The sequence below is a fragment of the Oncorhynchus nerka genome, linkage group LG23 (genome assembly GCF_034236695.1).
Source record: "Oncorhynchus nerka isolate Pitt River linkage group LG23, Oner_Uvic_2.0, whole genome shotgun sequence".
NCBI lineage: Eukaryota > Metazoa > Chordata > Actinopteri > Salmoniformes > Salmonidae > Oncorhynchus > Oncorhynchus nerka.
The window spans coordinates 39,921,006-39,944,180 of record NC_088418.1 but is presented as its reverse complement, the minus strand read 5'-3'; the positions used below and the strand labels follow the sequence as shown (position 1 = coordinate 39,944,180).

Below are 23,175 nucleotides of genomic sequence, written 5' to 3'. Positions count from 1 at the left end.
CGGAGCTGTTTCGGTTGTGCTTTTTGTTTCTTTGTTTGATCTTGTTCAGTTTAAATAAATAATATGAACAAGTACCACGCTGCGCTTTGGTCCTCACCTTCTTCCACCGACAGCCGTGACAATAACACATGTATTTTTTATTAATGTTTATTATGACTATTTCTGTATTTTGAATTTGGCGCTCTGAAATTTCACCGGATGTTGTCGAGGTGGGTCGCTAGCGGAATGCCTGCACCAGAAAGGTTAAGAAAATGACTGTAAAAACTGTTAAATCCCTGAAGATTGATGAGGAATTGACTGCACAACTGATTGTACGGAAAATTGAGAAATCATGTGACAAAACTAAATAAAAAGAACTACACTATGAAACAAAGATAAATGACATAAACAATGATAGTAAAAACTTTAGAAGAACTTAAATAACATTTTGGGCAAACTCAGCTCCATCATTCATTGAATCAGATGGCTCATTCATCACAAAACCTACTGATATTGGCAGCTACTTTAATTATTTTTAATTTGCATGATTAGCCAATTTAGGCATGACATGCCAGCAACAAGCTCTGCCTATATCTGACCAATTTATGAAAGACAAGCATTGTAATTTAGAATTCCGTAAAGTGAGTGTGGAAGAGGTGAAAAAACGATTGTTGTCTATCAACAATGACAAGCCACCGGGGTCTTACAACTTGGATGGAAAATTACTGAGGATAATAGCGGATGATATTGCCACTAGAATGTGTGTGCCATCATGCCTGGAAGGAAGCAAAAGTCATTCCGCTACCTAAGAATAGTAAAGCCCCCTTTACTGGCTCAAATAGCCAACCTATCATCCTGTTACCATTTAGCTATTTACATTTTAAGACCACTGTAGGTATGAAAAAATGATTTAAAAAATGATTTGATGAAACATTGCTGGTCAGTATGTGTAGGTAATCCTGTCTAACACTGCTTTAAAAATATGTATTGCATAGTAGAACTGCATAAGTGTTGCTCTCCACTTTCTGGAGGACCGAGTTTTGTAATTAGTGGAATTAGATTATGATAGCTAAGGTGATGGAGAAAACCCTTGTCTCCGGATTACATCTTCAAACTAAGGGCAAACACAGCATCTGTGACAGAGAGGGAAAATCGTCCATCCATGTATATGGGTACGAGAGTCTAGCTAGCTACATTTTCAGATATTACACGTTTCTAATTTGGTCAGAAAGTCATTTTCAATTCAAGTTAAAGTGTACTGTTAGCTGGCTAGCTAATGTTAGCTGGCTGGCTCGCGAGCTAACGTTACGTGTATGATCTGTGCAGTAATGTTGTTCATATCTCAGAGCCATTTGCTTTGCTATTTATAGCATAATGTTAGCTAGCTAACATTGAACCTAGCTGGGACAATGACCCAACACACCTCCAGTGTGTGAAATTGCTATTTGACAAAGAAGGAGTGTGATGGAGTGCTGCATCAGATGACCTGGCCTCCACAATCACCCGACCTCAACCCAATTGAGATGGTTTGGGATGAGTTGGACCGCACAGCAAAGGAAAAGCAGTCAACAAGTGCTCATCATATGTGGGAACTCCTTCAAGACTGTTGGAAAAGCTGATTTAGAGAATGCCAAGAGTGTGCAAAGCTGTCGTCAAGGCAAAGGGTGGCTACTTTGAAGAATCTCAAATCTAAAATATATTTGTTTAACACTTTTTTGGTTACTACATGATTCCATATGTGTTCTTTCAAAATTTTGATATCTTTACTATTATTCTACAATGTTGAAAATAGTAAAAAATAAAGAAAAACCCTTGAGTAAGTAGGTGTGTCGAAACTTCCAAGCTTTACAAAAATAAAATGTTTCCATGTCACACCTGCCCATTGATGGCCAAAAATTCAGTCTGTCTGAGAGTAAATCAAGAGGCCCGGAGAATCAATCACGGATAAACAGATAGATTTAAAAGAGCGTAAACCTGTTTCCAATAAGAGCCCTACTTACCCTCACCACATGTCCCTAAGAACACACACGCAAGCACACATGTTTACACACGCACACCAACACACCTTCCTGTGGCATGTACATACCTGCCGGGTTTGTTGGTGTATTTCTGTAGCCGTGCCTTAACCTCGTCATAGGTCAAGAAAGCCATGTAACCAGGGTGAGTCACAGCCAGGAAGTTCCAGTTTCTCAGGATGGAGCCCCATGGCTGATAGGGAAGAGAGAATAAGGAGAGGAGTCACACACACACACACCCAGATACTTCCATTTGGATCAACAATGAAACATTGTGCATGCAAGGACTCCTAAATCTTGGAGGTCACAGATGGGCTACTCAAATAAGAAAATAACTTATCAAATAAGACAACTTAAGTGATGAGGAAGCATCAGATTCCATCCTGTCTTCCATTCTTATAGTGTACTAAACCAGGATCACTTGGACAGAGTATGCATCCACTTCAAGGGCACTATTTCTTGGAGCCGGGAGAAAGCCAAATTATTAATAATAGATCATGAAGGACAACAACCACCTGAGCCACTGCCTGTTCTCCCCGCTATCATCCAGAAGGTGAGGTCAGTACACGTGCAAAAAAAAAAAGCTGGGCCCGAGAGACTGAAAAACAGCTTCTATCTCAAGGCCATCAGACTGTTAAATAGCCATCACTAGCACCTTAGAGGCTGCTGCCCTGTATACATAGACTTGAAATCACTGGCCACTTTAATAATTGGAACACTAGTCACTTTAATAATGTTTACACTACTCATCTCATATGTATATATTTCATTCTATTTTATCTTACTCTATGCCGCTCTGACATTGCTCGTCCAAATATTTATATATTCTTAACTCCATTCCTTTACTCGAAATGTGTGTGTATTGTGTGTATTGTTGTGAGATTTTTAGATATTACTTGTTAGATATTTTTAGACTGCTGGAGCTAGACACACAAGCATTTCACTACACCCGCAATAACATCTGCTAAACATGTGTTTGTGACCAGTAACATTTGATTTGATGATTTGAGGCTGTGTCATCAACTGGCCATGACCGAGAGTCCCAAAGGGCGGCATACAATTGGCCCTACATTGTTTCTCTGAACGCACCCTGGTGTCGCTTTGATCTATATACATTATTGTCTTGCTTTATGAAATGGGGTGGGGGAGGCGAGTGTGGAGTGTGGAGTGAACCCTCGTTTCAGTTTTCATCTTTCTCAAATGGCTATGACAGTCTATTTATGTTATTTGGGTAACCCGAGGAGGAGGAAAGGGGGAGGATCATTCCGAATTCGACTAAAAGAGAAAGAACGTGGGGGGATGTATTAAAAAACCACGAGAAAATTAACAAAGTGAAATTTACCTGGAACAGCCTGGTGAAGATGTCGAACTCAAAGACAGATATGTAGTCGTTGCAGGTGAGGTCGATGGTGGACTTAAGGGCCATGGCCTCCAGGCTAGAGCTGATGTGATGCACTTCGTGAAGGCACTGTCGGAACACTTTCCAAGGCACGATGGTCCTGGAGGGCACAACCAGACCACAGTGGAGCTAAACAACAGTCTAAAATCACCAAAATAAACCGAGTGGTAGCTCATAATAAGAAACAGGGTTTTCTAGTTTTTACTGATAGCAATGACCTTCTGTGGAATATCACAATAAAGACAGAGCTTTTCATGCTATGTGCAGTGCCTTCAGAAAGTATTCATCCTACTTGACTTATTCCACATTTTGTTATGTTACACCCTGAATTCAAAATGGATTAAATATATTACATTTTCTCACCCATCTACACACAATACCCCATAATGACAAAGTGCAAACATGTTTTTAGACATTTTTGAAAATGTATTGAAAATGAAATACAGAAATATGTCTTGGAGTCAATACTTTGTATAAGCACCTTTGGCAGCGATTACAGCTGTGAGTCTTTCTCTTGAGGTTTTCACACCTGGATTGTATAACATTTGCAATTTATTAATTTAAAAATTCTTCAAGCTCTGTCAAATTGGTTGTTGATCATTGCTAGACAACCATGCTCAGGTCTTGCCCTAGATTTTCTAATAGATCTAAGTCAAAACTGTAACTCGGCCACGTTCACTGTTTTCTTGGTAAGCAATTCCAGTGTAGATCTGACCTTGTGTTTTAGGTTATTGTCCTGCTGAAAGGTGAATTCATCTCCCAGTGTCTGGTGTAATGTCACGCCCTGACCGTAGATTGATTTGTATGTTTCTATTTTTAGTTTGGTCAGGTTGTGATGTGGGTGGGTATTCTATGTTGTAGGTCTAGGTTTTCCTTTTCTATGTGTTTGGCCTGGTATGGTTCTCAATCAGAGGCAGCTGTCTATCGTTGTCTCTGATTGAGAGCCATACTTAGGTAGCCTGTTTTCCCATTTTGAGTTGTGGTTGATTATTTTCCGTTTCAGTGTTTTCACCATACGGGACTGTTTCGTATTTCTTTTATTATTTTGGTTGTTTGTATTCGGTGTTCAGTTTATTAAAGGCATCATGAATACGTACCACGCTGCGCTTTGGTCTACTCCTTCTTCCACCAACGAGAATCGTTACATGTAAAGCAGACTGAACCAGGTTTTCCTCTAGGATTTTGCCTGTGCTTAGCTCCATTCCGTTCCTTTTTTATCCTGAAAAACTTCCCAGTCTTTAATGATTACAAGCATACCCATAACACGATGCAGCCCCCACTATGCTGAAAGTATGGAGAGTGGTTCTCAGTAATTTGTTGAATTGGATTTGCACCAAACATAACACTTTGCATTCAGAACAAAAAGTCAATTGCTTTGCCACATTTTTTGTAGTATTACTTTAGTGCCTTGTTGCAAACAGGATGCATGTTTTGGAATATTTGTAATCTGTACAGGCTTCCTTCTTTTCACTCTGTCATTTAGGTTGGTATTGTGAGTAACTCCAATGTTGTTGATCCATCCTCAGTTTTACACTGCACAACCTTCAATGTTATGTCATAATTACGTAAAATTCTGGCAAATTAGTTCGCAACGAGACAGACGGCCCAAAATGTTGCATATACCCTGACTCTGCGTGCAATGAATTGAAGAGAAGTGACACAATTTCCCTAGTTTAATATTGCCTGCTAACATTAATTTCTTTTAACTAAATATGCAGGTTTAAAAATATATACTTCTGTGTATTGATTTTAAGAAAGGCATTGATGTTTATGGTTAGGTACATTCGTGCAACGATTATCCTTTATTCGCAAATGCGCTTTTGTTAAATCATCCCCCGTTTGGCGAAGTTGGCTGTCTTTGTTAGGAAGAAATAGTCATCACAGTTTGCAACGAGCCAGGCGGCTCAAACTGCTGCATATACCCTGACTCTGTTGCACAGAACGCAAGAGAAGTGACACAATTTCCCTAGTTAAAATAAATGAATGTTAGCAGGCAATATTAACTAAATATGCAGGTTTAAAACATATACTTGTGTATTGATTTTAAGAAAGGCGTTGATGTTTATGGTTAGGTACACAGTGGTGCAACGACAGTGCTTTTTTTGGGGAAGTAGGCAGTGATTCAATGATAAATTAACGGGCACCGCATCGATTATATGCAACGCAGGACAAGCTAGATAAACTAGTAATATCATCAACCATGTGTATTTAACTAGTGATTATGTTAAGATTGATTGTTTCTTATAAGATACGTTTAATGCTAGCTAGCACCTTACTCCTTGCTGCACTCGCATAACAGGTAGTCAGCCTTCCACGCAGTCTCCTCGTGGAGTTCAATGCAATCTGCCATGATCAGTGTCCAAAAATGATGATTACTGATTGTTTTGAAAACTTGAAATCTTGAAATAAAAACAATCATTCAAAATAGGCTACTACACCAGAAAGCATGATTTGGCTACAGAGGATCATTAGCTTCTTAAAAAAGGAAATGGTTTTAAACCTACAGTCGGAAGGACCCACAATTTGTGTAGCGCACAGCAAATACCAAATACACGATTGTTGCGACTGTCAGTGAAAAGCAGAGAGTCCCAGCCAGGCATATCATCATTTTTTTTATACAATCTCGGAAAAACTGTTTGTAAAGTGAATAGCTATTGCTGTAAAGAGATGAAAATGAAAAGGCTCCAATATTTCTGTGAGTCATCAAAATGACCAAAACCAGCGGAGAACATCGACCATATCCCTGGTGGGTGTGCATATTCACCGTTTTTGTCATTGGGTCAATGCCAGTTTTGTTTGTTTTTGGACAATCATTTCCTCCTCCAGGTTAGATGGACATCATATTGTATTTGTGTCTCCCCCTTTACATAAGCCAAATATATGGATCACCGTTTTTATTGATCTGTTTGTCAGTGTCAGCAGAATAGGCTACCCTGTAATTTTTGTAGTATAAAAAAAATGCATGCACACACTTGGGTGTCCCGTACCTTTAAGAAATTAAATCTACTTTCATCCCTGACTATAATAAACCTCATTAAATGGGCTTGATCATCCATTTTTATTAAACTTTTAAATGAATAGTATAGATAGACATTGATTCTTGAAGAAAAGAACTGGTAAATAAATGCCTCACGAGCTTTAGTTCAACTGCCTTGCTCCATCACAACCCAAGCTTGTTTGAAGCTATACAAACAGTGTATAGCTTCAAACAGAGTCAGTCCTGCATCCAAAGCTCCACCAATGAATTTGAGAGTGATTTTATTTCTCCAGCACCACCCCTCACTGCTTAACAAAAACAAAACGGGGGGAATGTTGTCATCCTAAAAAACTAACAGTAAAATTTGGCGTGCTGAACACTATGGCTGTCACTTTAGAACAACATAATGGAAAAACGGCAGTCACCTATGACCTTTCTAAATCAGCCAGCAATAAAACAAGGGGAACCAAAACCAAAACTGTGAGGTAAAACGGCTGCGTGCTGTGAGACAGACAGAAAGGTGCACTTCCTGTCACAAGACAAATAACTCAGTGTAATAGATACAGAGTTGTGTGAGCATGGAAAGATAGTTCACAATACACCCTAAACAACCCTCAAGGGAGGTTTCGGTGGTTGGCCCCTTTAGGGGAATTGGAAGCTAACAAGACAACATCACACCTATACTGAGCCTTTTGTCATGAGTAAATACTTATTTTCCACCATAATTTGCAAATAAATTCATTAAAAATCCTACAATGTGATTTTCTGGATTTTTTTTCTCACTTTGTCTGTCATAGTTGAAGTGTACCTATGATGAAAATTACAGGTCTCTCTCATCTTTTTAAGTGGGAGAACTTCCACAATTGGTTGCTGACTAAATACTTTTTTTGCCCCACTGTATATTTAAGCCAGGGATAGCTGCAGCCATTGGGGAAAATCACAACAGAATTGTCACCAGGAATCTTTACTGATGTTTATGATCACAGGTGTCATTTTCAAAATGAGTGGCACCCACTGAGAGACACAGTCAGTCCATGCAGGCTTTTGAGGGACACTAAGATGATGAAACCCCATGACTTTGAATAGTCTGGGTCTCATTCAGTCAAGGTTCCCTGGGAAAACTTCTAAATAAAGCTAGGTAACATATGTCACCATCAGCATCACATTTCACTTGTCATAAAGCAGTCTTTTTAGGATATGATGACCTAGTGGATTATGTCACATTTGGCAAATCACCCTACACAAGGCCCTGCTATGTGGAAGTAATTAAGTTTACTGTAGTGCCTTCAGAAAGTATTCACACCCTTTGACTTTTTCCATATTCTGTTGCATTACAGCCTGAATTTAAAATTGATTTAATTTAGATGTTGTGTCACTGATTTACACACAATACCCCATCATGTCAAAGTGGAATTATGTTTTTAGAAATGTAAAAAAAATTATTTTAAAAATGAAAAGATGTAATGTCTTGCTTGAGTCAATGAGTATACCACCCCTTTCTTATGGCAAGCCTAAACTTCAGGAGTAAACATTTGCTTAACAAGTCACATAATAAGTTGTATGGACTAATTATGTGTGCAACAATGGTATTTAACATGATTTTTGAATGACTACCCCATCTCTGTACCCCACACATAAATTGATGTGTAAGGTCCCTCAGTCGAGCAGTGAATTTCAAGCACAGATTCAACAATAAATACCAGTGAGGTTTTCCTATGCCTCACAAAGAAGGACACCTATTGGTAGATGGGTAAAAAGCAGACACTGCATATCCCTTTGAGCATGGTGAAGTTACTAATTAGATTTTGGATGGTGTATCAATACACCCAGTCACTACAAAGGTACAGATGTTCTTCCTAACTCAGTTGACGGAAAGAGAGGAAAGCGCTCAGGGATTTCAACATTAGGCCAATAGTCATATTAAACCAGTTAGAGTTAAACGACTGAAATAGGAGAAAACTGAGGATGGATCAACAACATTGTAGTTATTCCACAATATAAACCTAAATGACAAAGTGAACAGAAAGAAACCTGTACAGAATAAAAAATAAGGCAAATAAATGACATTTTTGTGCTGAATATAAACCATTATGTTTGGTGCAAATCCAACACAACACATCATTGACTAGCACTCTTCATATTTTCAAGCATGGTGGTGGCTGCATCATGTCATGTATATGCTTGTCATCGGCAAGGACTAGGGAGTTTTTAAGGATAAAAAGAAAAGGAATAGAGCTAAGCACCGGCAACACCCTAGAGGAAAACCAGGTTCAGTCTGCCTTCTAACAGACACTGGGAGACAAATTCACTTTTCAGCAGTACACTCCCAGAGTCCTATTAAAATTCTTGCTTGAAAAATAGTTATTAGCTCAAAAGCTATTTTTGCCCATTTGAATGGAAATCTATTATAGTAAGGTCCTAAATTGATTTGATATTGATATAAAAACCTTTAAAAATTACTTGTGTTTCCAGCAGCAACACCAAAGGCCACTGGCCAAAATTGTTGACCTGCTTCCTTTTTTATTCCAAGTGGAATTTGTTTGGGAGGTGGAAATGGTATGGTAACATATTATCTATGTACTGGGACTGTACACAGTGAAACCATCATTGTAGATTTGGGTGATTTACCCTCGTTGTTCTTTTTCTTCTTTGACTCATACTTCATGAGTACTTCTCCACAGTCAGTGTTTTCTTAGGGGGTGCATGTGGGTGTGCGTGTGGGGGCAGACATTACTGTGTCTGCATATGACTGTTTTAGAAACTAACACAACTTTATTGTAGATGTAGACTATTTTCAGATTGCCTAGAAGACATAAATTAGGGCATTATATCATTAAACATGAGAGTTTCATTTAAAACCAAGTCAATACTACTGTAAACCTCAATTTACATGAACAGCAGGTTCACAGGCACATTTTTATTTTTGTACCTTTATTTATTCAGGGGTCTCATTTTCAATGGTGCCCCGAGGACAACACTTCATAAATATTTTCCCAATAACAATCAAAACAAACAAAAATATCATTTACAATTTCAGCACCACAATCACCACAAAAACTAAAGGCGGAACCACATATGCTGAGCACTTGTTGGCTGCTTTTCCTTCACTCCGCAGTCCAAATCATCCCAAGCCATCTCAATAGGGTTGAGGTCGGGTGATTGTGGAGGCCAGGTCATCTGATGCAGCACTCAATCACTCTCCTTCTTGGTCAAATAGCCCTTACACAGCCTGGAGGTGTGTTGGGTCATTGTCCTGTTGAAAAACAAATGATAGTCCAACTAAGCACAAACCAGATGGGATGGTGCATCGATGCAGAATGCTGTGGTAGCCATGCTGGTTAAGTGTGCCTTCAATTATAAATAAATCCCTGACAGTGTCACCAGCAAAGCACCCCCACACCATCACACCACCTCCTCCATGCTTCACGATGGGAACCACAAATGCGGAGATCATCCGTTCACCTACTTTGCGTCTCACAAAGACAAGGCGTTTGGAACCAAAAATTGCGAATTTGGACTCATCAGACCAAAGGACAGATTCCCACTGGTCTAATGTCCATTGCTTGTGTTTCTTGGCCCAAACAAGTCTCTTCTTCTTATTGATGTCCTTTAGTAATGGTTTCTTTGCAGCAATTCGACCATGAAGGTCTGATTCACGCAGTCTCCTCCGAACTGTTCATGTTGACATCTGTCTGTTACTTGAACTCTGTGAAGCATTTATTTGGGCTGCAATCTGAGGCTGGTAACTTATCCTCTGCAGCTGAGGTAACTCTGGGTCTTCCTGTCCTGTGGCATTCTTAATTAGAGCCAGTTTCATTGTAGGGACTGCACTTGAAGAAACTTTCAAAGTTCTTGAAATTTTCCGGATTGACTGTCCTTCATGTCTTAAAGTAATGATGGACTGTCGTTTCTCTTTGCTTATGGTAGCTGTTCTTGCCATAATATGGGCTTTATCTTTTACCAGATAGGGCTATCTTCTGTATACCACCCCTACCTTGTCAGAACACAACTGATTAACTCAAAAGCATTAAGAAGTAAAGACATTCAACAAGGCACACCTGTTAATTGAAATGCATTCCAGGTGACTACCTCATGAAGCTGGTTGAGAGAATGCCAATAGTGTGCACAAATGTCATCAAGGCAAAGGGTGGCTACTTTGACAAATCTCAAATATCAAATATATTTAGATTTGTACTTTTTTGGTTACTACATGAATCCATATGTGTTATTTCATAGTTTTGATGTCTTCACTATTATTCTACAATGTAGAAAATTGAAAAAAAATAAAGAAAACCCCTGGAATGAGTAAGTGTGTACAAACGTTAGTAGTATAATTGCCTTACTGAAGAGCTCAGTGACTTTTAACTTGGCATCGTCATAGGCAGGGTTGGGGAACAACAACATGTAAGGGATTACAAAAAACGGTAACTCTATACATTACAGATACTTCTGAAAAACTAGATTATTACTTTGAGGATTACTTATAAATTCAGTTTCTGGTAATTGACACTTGTTTTCTCAATGACATTGAAATCATCATTGAAAAAAGGCGCAAGTTTAAGTTTGTTCCACCTGAGCGAGTCTGACCACAAGTCAGAGACCACTATGATGACACACTAAATGTGTTTGATAGATCGCGGGAAAAGAGCAGGAATAGGCTTTTGTAAGCTACAGTCCAAGCTATGTCTTCCAATGGTGCGACTGCTGTCGGCATCCAAAGATTATCCAACTTGACTAAACGCTTGGAGGTAAGGATGACAGCAGTGGTGTAGTCTACTGTGATACGGATATCACTTATTATTGATATCTACATAGCGCATTGATGTGAATCACACTGATGCTCTCTCATTTAGCTATTTGTGCCTTATGGATGGTGGATGGTTGTTCACAAATCTAAATGTGTATTTGAACCCAATAATGGTTGAATTCAAGAAGTTTAAGCTGCCTATCAGTCATAGTTTTTGAAACTAGTGGACAACAAGTGAAAAATGCGCTCTTGCAACAGCTCCATAGTGCAGATTCCAACCTATAGAATAAAAGTGGGGCTTTCATTTCTGAATCTAATTCATGGTGATACATTTTTTTTTATCAATAGGCCTAATGGACACATGCTCACACTCAAGACACTTTCGATAGACTTAAAGGGGCAATCTGTAGTTGCTACATCCATTTTTGGACTTATATATCCATTGATTCTTGAAGAATATAAATGCCTCATGAGCTTAGTTCAACTGTCACACTCCATGAGAACCCAAAATATAAGCTTGTTTTTCTCTAATATTTGTAAACATTATAAATGTAAACAAACAATGTATAGCCTCATAACATGGTTAAAACAATCATTTTGATATCATGGATGGTCAGTCCTTGCATCCATAGCTCGGTTTCTGAGTGGTTGCATTTCTCCACGCCCATCCCTCCGCTTTTTTACCAAAACAAAGGAAGGGCATCCGTTTTGTTATTGTTTCATCTGTGGATTTGCCCTTTAAACAGCTGCATATTATCAATATCAACAAAAAGGTAAACAATAGGCCTTTAGCAAATGCAGCATATGGCATTCATTTTTCACATGTAAATAGCACTTTTCATTAGTGCTCAAAGCAAGCCATTCCATGATGGCAGCATGTATTTTTTTTTACTCGAATCAATGAGCATAATCAGCAGTCCATGACAACAAAATCACTTTGGTTTTGAATGTAAAGATATAATTTAATCGTATTATTATATGAAGTATAAAGCGATGGGTTAAAAGTTGCCTACATAACCAACCCATAAAGTAAAATTTAACATCCATATATGGCCAGCTATGTAAACTTTAACATTGATTTATCCTGCAATAGATGTCGTTCAATTGATAACATACATTTTTGTCTTCTTCAACTGCCTCTTAAGGAGAAAATAATCTAAAAGTAACTGAATGTAATCAGATTACGTTACTGATTACTATTTTTAGACAGGTAACTGTAACAGATTACATTTAGAAAGTAACCTACCCAACCCTGGTCATAGGATGCCACCTTTCCAACATATCAGTTCATAAAATGTCTGCCTTGCTAGAGCTGCCCCAGTCAACTGTAGGTGCTGATATTGTGAAGTTGGAAACATGTAGGAGCAAAACGGCTCAGCTGCGAAGTGGTAGGCCACACAAGCTCACAGAATGGGATTGTCGAATGCTGAAGCGCGTAGCGTGTAAAAATTGTGCATGGTTGCAACACTCAATACCGAGGTCCAAACTGCCTCTGGAAGCAATGTCAGCACAAGAACCACACACAAGCCTAAGATCACCATGCGCAATGCCACGCGTCGGCTGTAAAGCTCGTTGTCATTGGACTCCGGACAGTGGAAACGCGCTCTCTGGAGTGATGAACCACTCTTCATCACCTGGTAACGGACAAATCTGTGTTTTGCGGATTTCAGGAGAACGCTACCTGCCCCAATGCATAGTGCCAACTGTAAAGTTTAGTGGAGGAGGAGTAATGGTCTGGGGCTGTTTTTAATGGTTCGGCCTAGGCCAGCATACAGCATACAATGACATTCCAGTTGATTCTGTGCTTCCATCTTTGTGGCAACAGTTTGGGGAAGGCCCACGTCAGAGACATCGATGCCTCATTCCTGGAAAAGCTAATCACCTTCTTCGCCTGCTTCAAGGAAAACAACACTTAGCCGCCGACTTGGGCCCCCGCCACTCATGAGGACTGTGTGCTCCCAATCTCCATGGCCGCCGTGATTAATGTTAACCCTGTCATGGAACATGACGTAGGCCTACAGAGGGTTCACAAGCTTAAAAAACAACGTACTATAAATAAACTTGCGCTTGCGACCCGCACAGTCTTACATTAAAACCTAGGTCATAAAGAAAAAGACTACAAAGATTGACACAGCGGGTCATTATGGACATATTCAATCTCTCCCCATCCCATTCAGTTGTTCACACTTGCTTTAAAACATCCTCCATTGTTCCTGTACAAAAGTGAAGGTTACTAAACTACACTGAACAAAACTATAAACGCAACATGCAACACTTTCAAAGATTTTACTGAGTTACAGTTCATATAAGTAAATCAGTCAGTTGAAATAAATAAATTAGGCCCTAATCTATGGATTTAATACCTTAAAGATACCTGGTCACAGATATTGTAAAAAAAAAATTTAAAAAGTAGGGGCGTGGATCAGAAAACCAGTCAGTAACTGGGGTGACCGCCATTTGCCTAATGCAGCGTAACACATCTCCTTCGCATAAAGTTCATCATGCTGTTGATTGTGGTCTGTGGAATGTTGTCACGTGAGTACATCAGCGAGTACGTGATTGTGTTGTGTGACAAAACTGCATATTTTAGAGTGGCCTTTTATTGTCCCCAGCACAAGATGCACCTATGTAATGATCATGCTGTTTAATCAGCTTCTTGACATGCTACACCTGTCAGGTGGATGGATTATCTTGGCATAGGAGTAATGCTCACTAACAATATTTGAGAGAAGGCAACATTTCTGGGATATTTTATTTCAGCTCATGAAATATGGGACCAACCCTTTTACATGTTATGTTTATATTTTTGTTCAGGGTAAATGACTATCTCCCCATAGCACTCACTTCTGTCATCATGAAGTACTTTGAGAGGCTAGGTAAGGACCCAATCACCGCCACCTTACCAAACACGCTAGATACACTACAATTTGCATACTGCCTCAACAGATCCATGGACGACGCAATCGCCATTGCATTTCACACTGCCCTATCCCACCTGAACAAGAAGAATACCTATGTGAGAATACTGTTAATCGACTACAGCTCAGCCTTCAACACCATAGTGCTCTCACAGCTCATCTCTAAGCTCAGAGCCCTGGATCTCAACCCCTCAATGTGCAACTGGGTCCTAGACCTCCTGACGGGCCGACCCCAGGTGGTGAAGGTAGCCCACGCTGATCCTCAACACGGGGGCCCCACAGGGGTGCATGCTCAGCCCCTTCTTGTACTCCCTGTTCACCCATGATTGCTTGGCTATGCAAGTTTCCAACTCAATCACGAAGGAGCTGATTGTGGACTACAGGAGACAGCAGAGAGAGCATGCCCAGATCCACATTGACCAAAAGCTTTAAGTTCAGAGGGTAAAGAACTTCGCATCACTAAGGACCTGAAATGGTCCCTCCACACTGACACCGTGGTGAAGAAGGTATAACGGCTTGGCCCCTAAGATCCTCACAAACTTCTCCAGATGCACGATCGAGAGCATTCTGTCGGCTGTATCACTGCCCGCAACCGCAGGGCTCTCCAGAAGGTGGTGGCCCAACGCATCACTGGGGGCACACTGCCTGCCCTCCAGGACATCTACAGTACCTGGTGTCATGAAGCTTACCGTAGTTCCCCAGAACAGTTTAACCAATCACATGTTTGTTTGTAAATTGCACAACTGGAGAAAGTGGGAGCTTTCCAGATGTGTATTGAAAGGGGTAGTGTTTTATATTCAATAGATTGATCAGGGACGTACACCTATAGTTTTCCTGCACAGAAAACACATTAGTGCAACACATTCGGCAGAAAATAGCTTCATTTTCATTAGATGACAAGTGCAAAATATTTGGCTGGCAGCCACACAAGTAGGCTAAATGAGCTTACAATGAAAAAGCAAGGTATTTCTGCAAAACATATGCGTGGCCATAATATTTATGTTAATCATAGACAGAAGGTAGCCAGCTACATTTCCTAATGTTTTTCTTAAAGTTAATCTTGCATTTTGAAAAATAAAGGAGAGCCGCATACCCTAGAAGTACAGATGCAAAAAAGTTAGGTCCAATGTTTCGATAGACAAGCTGTCTTCATCAGGGTATAATCTTGCATTTTACCAGAGAAAAGCAGGCTGGCTACACCAAGAAAAGTAGCTACACATCAGTCAGATTACTGTCTGCTGATTGAATGCCCGTTCGTGAATTCTCATCCGAGTAGAGAAGTGCAACTGAAGCATAGAATTTGTCTGATGCTGAGCAGAAATTACAATAAGAAGCATTGTAGCAGCAAGATATTTATCATGCGTTTTATCTTTTTTTCCTGCGTGAAAAACAAATAATTCTGCACTAACACAACCCCTAAATTTATCTTGTTAGTTATCTAAGTGGCTGAATTAACGACGGGGCATCATATTGTGTTGGCTTTCTACTATGTTTGAGAAGTCAAAGCCCTTTGGATGAGTTATCTGTACAGCTGCCACTGCTATCTTTTTGATTTCCTTGCATTTTTTTTCATTTTTTTTATTTTTTCCTATGCACTTGTTAGCATATTTAGCTAGCAGCCTCCATGGAAATTCGTTATTACATGTGTTCATTTTGTTAGCATTCTCGTTAAAAGACGCTCAATCGGCTTCTTATGTGTTTTTTGGCACCCTCTTGTGTACTAAGCATCAAAGCTGGGACAGAGAGAATGAAAAACAGCTTCTATCTCCAGGCGATCAGACTGTTAATCTGTTATTAGCCGGCTTCCGCACCGTAAACAATGCTAGATTGTTCTGTTAAAATGTAATTTGATCTCTGAAAAATGGAACTAATTGATTACTCACTTCATATGTAAATACTATATATACTATATATACTGTATTGTTAGACATTTACTGCACTACTGGAGCTAGAAACAAAAGCATTTCACTGCACCTGCTTTAACATCTGCTAATCCGTGTATGCAACAAATAAACTCTGATTTGATTTGCACCCAGCACACTAAGCACATCATCACTACTAACCAAGACACTTCTTTGTAGTACACCAAACACATCATGGCCTTACTGTCCATGTCCAAGGCATGTTGATACACATTCTGGATTAATTGGCTAAACAAAAGCTAATCAAACTACGACCACTACCTTGTATCCTTTTCCCTCTCGCTCTCATCCAACACTTCCCACACTGCCCCTACTCGGATGGTATCGCGCCGTCCCAACCTTCGCTCTCTCTCCCCCGCTACTCTCTCCTCTTCCATCCTATCATCTCTTCCCTCTGCTCAAACCTTCTCCAACCTATCTCCTGATTCTGCCTCCTCAACCCTCCTCTCCTCCCTTTCTGCATCCTTTGACTCTCTATGTCCCCTATCCTCCAGGCCGGCTCGGTCCTCCCCCCCGCTCCGTGGCTCGACGACTCATTGCGAGCTCACAGAACAGGGCTCCGGGCAGCCGAGCGGAAATGGAGGAAAACTCGCCTCCTGCGGACCTGACATCCTTTCACTCCCTCCTCTCTACATTTTCCTCTTCTCTCTCTGCTGCTAAAGCCACTTTCTACCACTCTAAATTCCAAGCATCTGCCTCTAACCCTAGGAAGCTCTTTTGCAACCTTCTCCTCCCTCCTGAATCCTCCTCCCCTCCCCCCCTCCTCCCTCTCTGCAGATGACTTCGTCAACCATTTTGAAAAGAAGGTCGACGACATCCGATCCTCGTTTGCTAAGTCAAACGACACCGCTGGTTCTGCTCACACTGCCCTACCCTGTGCTCTGACCTCTTTCTCCCCTCTCTCTCCAGATGAAATCTCGCGTCTTGTGACGGCCGGCCGCCCTACAACCTGCCCGCTTGACCCTATCCCCTCCTCTCTTCTCCAGACCATTTCCGGAGACCTCCTCCCTTACCTCACCTCGCTCATCAACTCATCCCTGACCGCTGGCTACGTCCCTTCCGTCTTCAAGAGAGCGAGAGTTGCACCCCCTTCTGAAAAAACCTACACTCGATCCCTCCGATGTCAACAACTACAGACCAGTATCCCTTCTTTCTTTTCTCTCCAAAACTCTTGAACGTGCCGTCCTTGGCCAGCTCTCCCGCTATCTCTCTCAGAATGACCTTCTTGATCCAAATCAGTCAGGTTTCAAGACTAGTCATTCAACTGAGACTGCTCTTCTCTGTATCACGGAGGCGCTCCGCACTGCTAAAGCTAACTCTCTCTCCTCTGCTCTCATCCTTCTAGACCTATCGGCTGCCTTCGATACTGTGAACCATCAGATCCTCCTCTCCACCCTCTCCGAGTTGGGCATCTCCGGCGCGGCCCACGCTTGGTTGCGTCCTACCTGACAGGTCGCTCCTACCAGGTGGCGTGGCGAGAATCCGTCTCCACACCACGTGCTCTCACCACTGGTGTCCCCCAGGGCTCTGTTCTAGGCCCTCTCCTATTCTCGCTATACACCAAGTCACTTGGCTCTGTCATAACCTCACATGGTCTCTCCTATCATTGCTATGCAGACGACACACAATTAATCTTCTCCTTTCCCCCTTCTGATGACCAGGTGGCGAATCGCATCTCTGCATGTCTGGCAGACATATCCGTGTGGATGACGGATCACCACCTCAAGCTGAACCTCGGCAAGACGGAGCTGCTCTTCCTCCCGGGAAGGACTGCCCGTTCCATGATCTCGCCATCACGGTTGACAACTCCATTGTGTCCTCCTCCCAGAGCGCTAAGAACCTTGGCGTGATCCTGGACAACACCCTGTCGTTCTCAACTAACATCAAGGCGGTGGCCCGTTCCTGTAGGTTCATGCTCTACAACATCCGCAGAGTACGACCCTGCCTCACACAGGAAGCGGCGCAGGTCCTAATCCAGGCACTTGTCATCTCCCGTCTGGATTACTGCAACTCGCTGTTGGCTGGGCTCCCTGCCTGTGCCATTAAACCCCTACAACTCATCCAGAACGCCGCAGCCCGTCTGGTGTTCAACCTTCCCAAGTTCTCTCACGTCACCCCGCTCCTCCGCTCCCTCCACTGGCTTCCAGTTGAAGCTCGCATCCGCTACAAGACCATGGTGCTTGCCTACGGAGCTGTGAGGGGAACGGCACCTCAGTACCTCCAGGCTCTGATCAGGCCCTACACCCAAACAAGGGCACTGCGTTCATCCACCTCTGGCCTGCTCGCCTCCCTACCACTGAGGAAGTACAGTTCCCGCTCAGCCCAGTCAAAACTGTTCGCTGCTCTGGCCCCCCAATGGTGGAACAAACTCCCTCACGACGCCAGGACAGCGGAGTCAATCACCACCTTCCGGAGACACCTGAAACCCCACCTCTTTAAGGAATACCTAGGATAGGATAAAGTAATCCCTCTCACCCCCCCTCCCCCTGAAAAGATTTAGATGCACTACTGTTCCACTGGAGGTCATAAGGTGAATGCACCAATTTGTAAGTCGCTCTGGATAAGAGCGTCTGCTAAATGACTTAAATGTAATGTAAATGTAAACTAGAAAAGTGAATTTCCTGAAAAAAAATGTAGTGTGCTTGTTTTAAAGTATTTATGGTTTGAATTTTTTTTTTACGTTGTTTTAATGTTTGTAGCTGAAATGTTCGAAGAGCAGTCACATGTAAAATGTCTACCACTTTGTTCTTATTTTTGGTATTGAAACCAGGAATTTTTATACTAATTTATGATAATTACCACTGTTCATATTTTATAAAGGTTTTGAAGAATTTGAAGTGAGGATAGCCTGAACAGGTTAAAGTTGGTTTGGTGTCTCAAGCTTGAACGATTCAATAGTTACTATTGGTGGGTAATTTTATGCTAATTTATACTAATGTATAAAATTAAGTTTAACCCATGTTAATTTATGCAAATGTTAAATGCTAATTGTTAAAAAAGTATAAATAGTATTATAAATCTGTTTAATAGCACTCTGAGCTGGGTCAAACTGAACATGTCAACGTTGATTTGGTGTTAATAGCTTGAACGGTGTAGAGCAGTAGCAAATTTAAATACTTCCCATTCAAACCAATGGAGCTTTTATGAACATTTAAAATGGTTATACTTAAAAACAAATAAATGTTATCAAAATTCTGAATGCAAGCAATCTAAATTGGGTCAGTTTGAACATCTCAACGTTTGGTTGGTTGGTGAAAGAGGAGATGTGTCACGCCCTGGCCATAGAGAGGCTTTTATTCTCTATTTTGGTTAGGCCAGGGTGTGACTAGGGTGGGCATTCTATGTTCCTTTTTATATGTTTTTGTATTTCTTTGTTTTTGGCCGGGTATGGTTCTCAATCAGGGACAGCTGTCTATGGTTGTCTCTGATTGAGAACCATACTTAGGTAGCTCTTGCCCACATGGGTTTTGTGGGTAGTTGCTTTCTGTTTTGTACCTGACGGAGCTGTTTCGGTTGTTACTTTGTATTTAGTGTTCAGTTTTATTTAATAAATGACAAACATGTGCTGCGCTTTGGTCCTCACCTTCTTCCACCAACGGCCATTACAAGATGGTTATAGATTATCACATTTTTAAAATAATTTTTAACCAAGCCTAGGGGCCTTTTTTTGCTACTGAAATGCATTGGGAGCTAATTTAAATATTATTGTAGTTCAAAAAGTATAAATTAAATCAAATATTTTCTCAAGCAATCTAAATTGGGGCAGTCTGGACATTTGTAAGTGTTGATAGCTTAAATATTTTTAGGCTCTAGAGTGGGCTGAAGAAATATAATCATAACTAGATGGTGATTTTCCATGAACATTTTTGTGACTTGTTCAGCTCTTTGAAAGTATTTTTGTAGCATAGGATACAGTGTTGCCAACTAATTTTCAGGTTAAGTTGCTAGAGGCAGGTTGATTTGTTGCTAAATGATGTTGTGATGTCATTGCGTGATAACGTAAAACTGTGTCATTAAGTTGAATACACAATAACGTTACTCAAATTGATTGGCCAGCTTTGCAAAAAATATGATTTGACATTTGTTCATGTACAGACTCCCACTCTTTTCTGTACATCTGGCTGTACAATTTTGACTGAGACGTGTTGATTGATGTTGTAAATTCTGTTCAAGATCAAACATTCGTGAGCAACTATATTCATTGGGTTTGGCTCGTCGAACCCGTACTGCTGCTGCAGTCAGCCAACAATGATTTGCAATTTGCTGAAATTGCTGCTGGCCTGCTGCTGCCTGTGCACGAGCTGAGCGCCTGCTGCTGATGTCACTCACAACGCATTTTTTCAGCCAGACACGTGTTGTGACTGAGTGTGTGACAGAGAACATAATTTTTGTGTCATTTAGAGGGAAATTGCGTGCATTTTAGCATTTGAGTCACTTTTCAAAAGATGCTAAAAGTTCCAAATACATTTCTAAAAGTAGCTAAATTTGTTGCTAGGTGCTGTTTGATAAAAAAGTTACCAGGGTAGTCTGAAGTTCCTAAATCTTGTTGGCATCACTGATTTGGAGAGCAATGGAGTTACTGTTGGTGGGTTATCTTGTATATAGTTATAATTGATACAATTAAAAAAAAAAAAATTGTTAGGATAGCCTGAACTTGTAAAAGTCGGTTTGGTGCCTGTAGCTTGAACGGTTCAAGAATAAAGATTCTAAGACATTTTATACACTTTTTAAATGGTTATAGTTCAAAAAGTGTATATATAGCATTCTAAATATTTTGACAAAAAATCTAAGGTCAGTCTGAACATCTTAACATTGGTTTGGTGTTGCTAGCTTAAGTAGTGAAAATAGAGGATATAATTTTTTTTTTACTTTTTATTTAACTAGGCAAGTCAGTTAAGAACAAATTCTTATTTACAATGACGGCCTACTTGTAAAGCCCCCCGCCATGCCAAACCCTCCCCTAACCCGGACGACGTTGGGCCAATTGTGCGCCGCCCTATGGTATAAGATCACTTTCTGAGTCAAAATGTATTTTTACCTGACTTAAAAAACCAATGCCATTGAAACATTAACCAATTAAAAACAGTTCTGTAGCAACAAGGTTTGTGCCATTGGCTATAAGCCCAATACATTATCAGAGCATATTAGCTGTGCTTGATTTGCCCTACCAATGCGTTTTTTCTCATTTTGAAATTATATATATTTTTAAACGTTATACGATCACACTTGTAATAGATAACAGGCTGCCTCTCACCGTCCCTCCGCTCTCCCTCTCTCCACTAAGAAAAGGGGGCACAGTCTTCTAGCTGATGGCAAAATTACAGTTGCACTGCATTATCTGTATGTAGCCTTGCTAAGGTATATAGCCTGTCTTTTACTGTTTTATTTACTTACCTATTGTTCACCTAATACCTTTTTTACACAATTGGTTAGAGCCTGTAAGTAAGCATTTCATTGTTGTATTCGGTGCACGTGACAAACTTTGATTTGATTATCTCTGCCTCAATATTAATAAAAACACTAACAACGCAAGCTTATCGGAACACGTTGCCGTATAAACTCAGCAAAAAAAGAAACTTCCCTTTTTCAGGACCCTGTCTTTCAAAGCTCATTCGTAAAAATCCAAATAACTTCACAGATCTTCATTGTAAAGGGGTTAAACACTGTTTCCCATGCTTGTTCAATGAACCATAAACAATTAATGAACATGCACCTGTGGAACGGTTGTTAAGACACTAAAAGCTTACAGACAGTAGGCAATTAAGGTCACAGTTATGAAAACTTAGGACACTAAAGAGGCCTTTCTACTGACTCTGAAAAACACAAAGAAAGATGCCCAGGGTCCCTGCTCATCTGCGTGAACGTGCTTTAGGCATGCTGCAAGGAGGCATGAGGACTGCAGATGTGGCCAAGGCAATCAATTGCAATGTCCATACTGTGAGATGCCTAACACAGCGCTACAGCGAGACTGGACGGACAGCTGATCATCCTCGCAGTGGCAGACCACGTGTAACAACACCTGCACAGGATCGGTTTTTCCGAACATCACACCTGCGGGACAGGTACAGGATGGAAACAACAACTTCTCGAGTTACACCAGGAACGTACAATTCCTCCATCAGTGCTCTGACTGTCTGCAATAGGCTGAGAGAGGCTGAACTGAGGGCTCGTAGGCCTGTTGTAAGGCTGGTCCTCACCAGACATCACAGGCAACAACGTCGCCTATGGGCAAAAACCCACCGTCGCTGGACCAGACAGGACTGGCAAAAAGTCCTCTTCACTGAGGAGTTGCAGTTTTGTCTCATCAGGGGTGATGGTCGGATTCGCGTTTATCGGAAGGAATGAGTGTTACACCGAGGCCTGTACTCTGGAGCGGGATCGATTTGGAGGTGGAGGGTCCATCATGGTCTAGGGCGGTGTGTCACAGCATCATAGGACTGAGCTTGTTGTCATTGCAGGCAATCTCAACGATGTGCCTTACAGGGAAGACATCCTCCTCCCTCATGTGGTACCCTTCCTGCAGGCTCATCCTGACATGACCCTCCAGCATGACAATGCCACCAGCCATACTGCTTGTTATTGTGTGTGATTTCCTGCAAGACAGGAATGTCAGTGTTCTGCCATGGCCAGCGAAGAGCCCGGATCTCCATCCCATTGGGCACGTCTGGGACCTGTTGGATCGGAGGGTGAGGGCTAGGACCATTCCCCCCAGAAATGTCCGGGAATTTGCAGGTGCCTTGGTGGAAGAGTGGGGTAACATCTCACAGCAAGAACTGGCAAATCTGGTGCAGTCCATGAGGAGGAGATGCACTGCAGTACTTAATGCAGCTGGTGGCCACAACAGATACTATTTGTTACTTTGATTTTGACCACTCCCCTTTGTTCAGGGACACATTATGACATTTCTATTAGTCACATGTCTGTGGAACTTGTTCAGTTTGTCTCAGTTGTTGAATCTTATGTTCATACCAATATTTACACATGTTAAGTTTGTTGAAAATAAACACAGTTGACAGTGAGAGGACGTTTCTTTTTTGATTAGTTTACATTGCAGCTGCAATGCTGGTTGTAGTGACTTGTTATGGCTTATACAAGTGTTGAACAAAGTGTTGACAGTGCTAAATAACAACTTAAACATGAACTTACTCTCTCTCTAGGCATAATTTGAAAACTTTTGAAATCTCACAGTATCAACTTTGCTATGCATTCAAGGTTTCT

At 41.1% G+C, this 23,175-nt stretch overlaps 1 protein-coding gene across 4 annotated transcripts in view; it reads right to left on the bottom strand.

The window, feature by feature from the left end:
* cblb (Cbl proto-oncogene B, E3 ubiquitin protein ligase) overlaps positions 1 to 23,175 on the bottom strand; it is a 160,797-nt gene that overhangs the window by 88,648 nt on the left and 48,974 nt on the right. For all 4 annotated transcript variants that reach the window (XM_029629945.2, XM_029629948.2, XM_029629947.2 and 1 more), the window contains 2 exons: positions 3,337 to 3,493; positions 2,066 to 2,187 (listed from right to left, as the gene is read on the bottom strand). In XM_029629945.2, the coding sequence (XP_029485805.1) occupies positions 2,066 to 2,187; positions 3,337 to 3,493 (279 nt within the window). The remainder of the gene's footprint in view (positions 1 to 2,065; positions 2,188 to 3,336; positions 3,494 to 23,175) is intronic.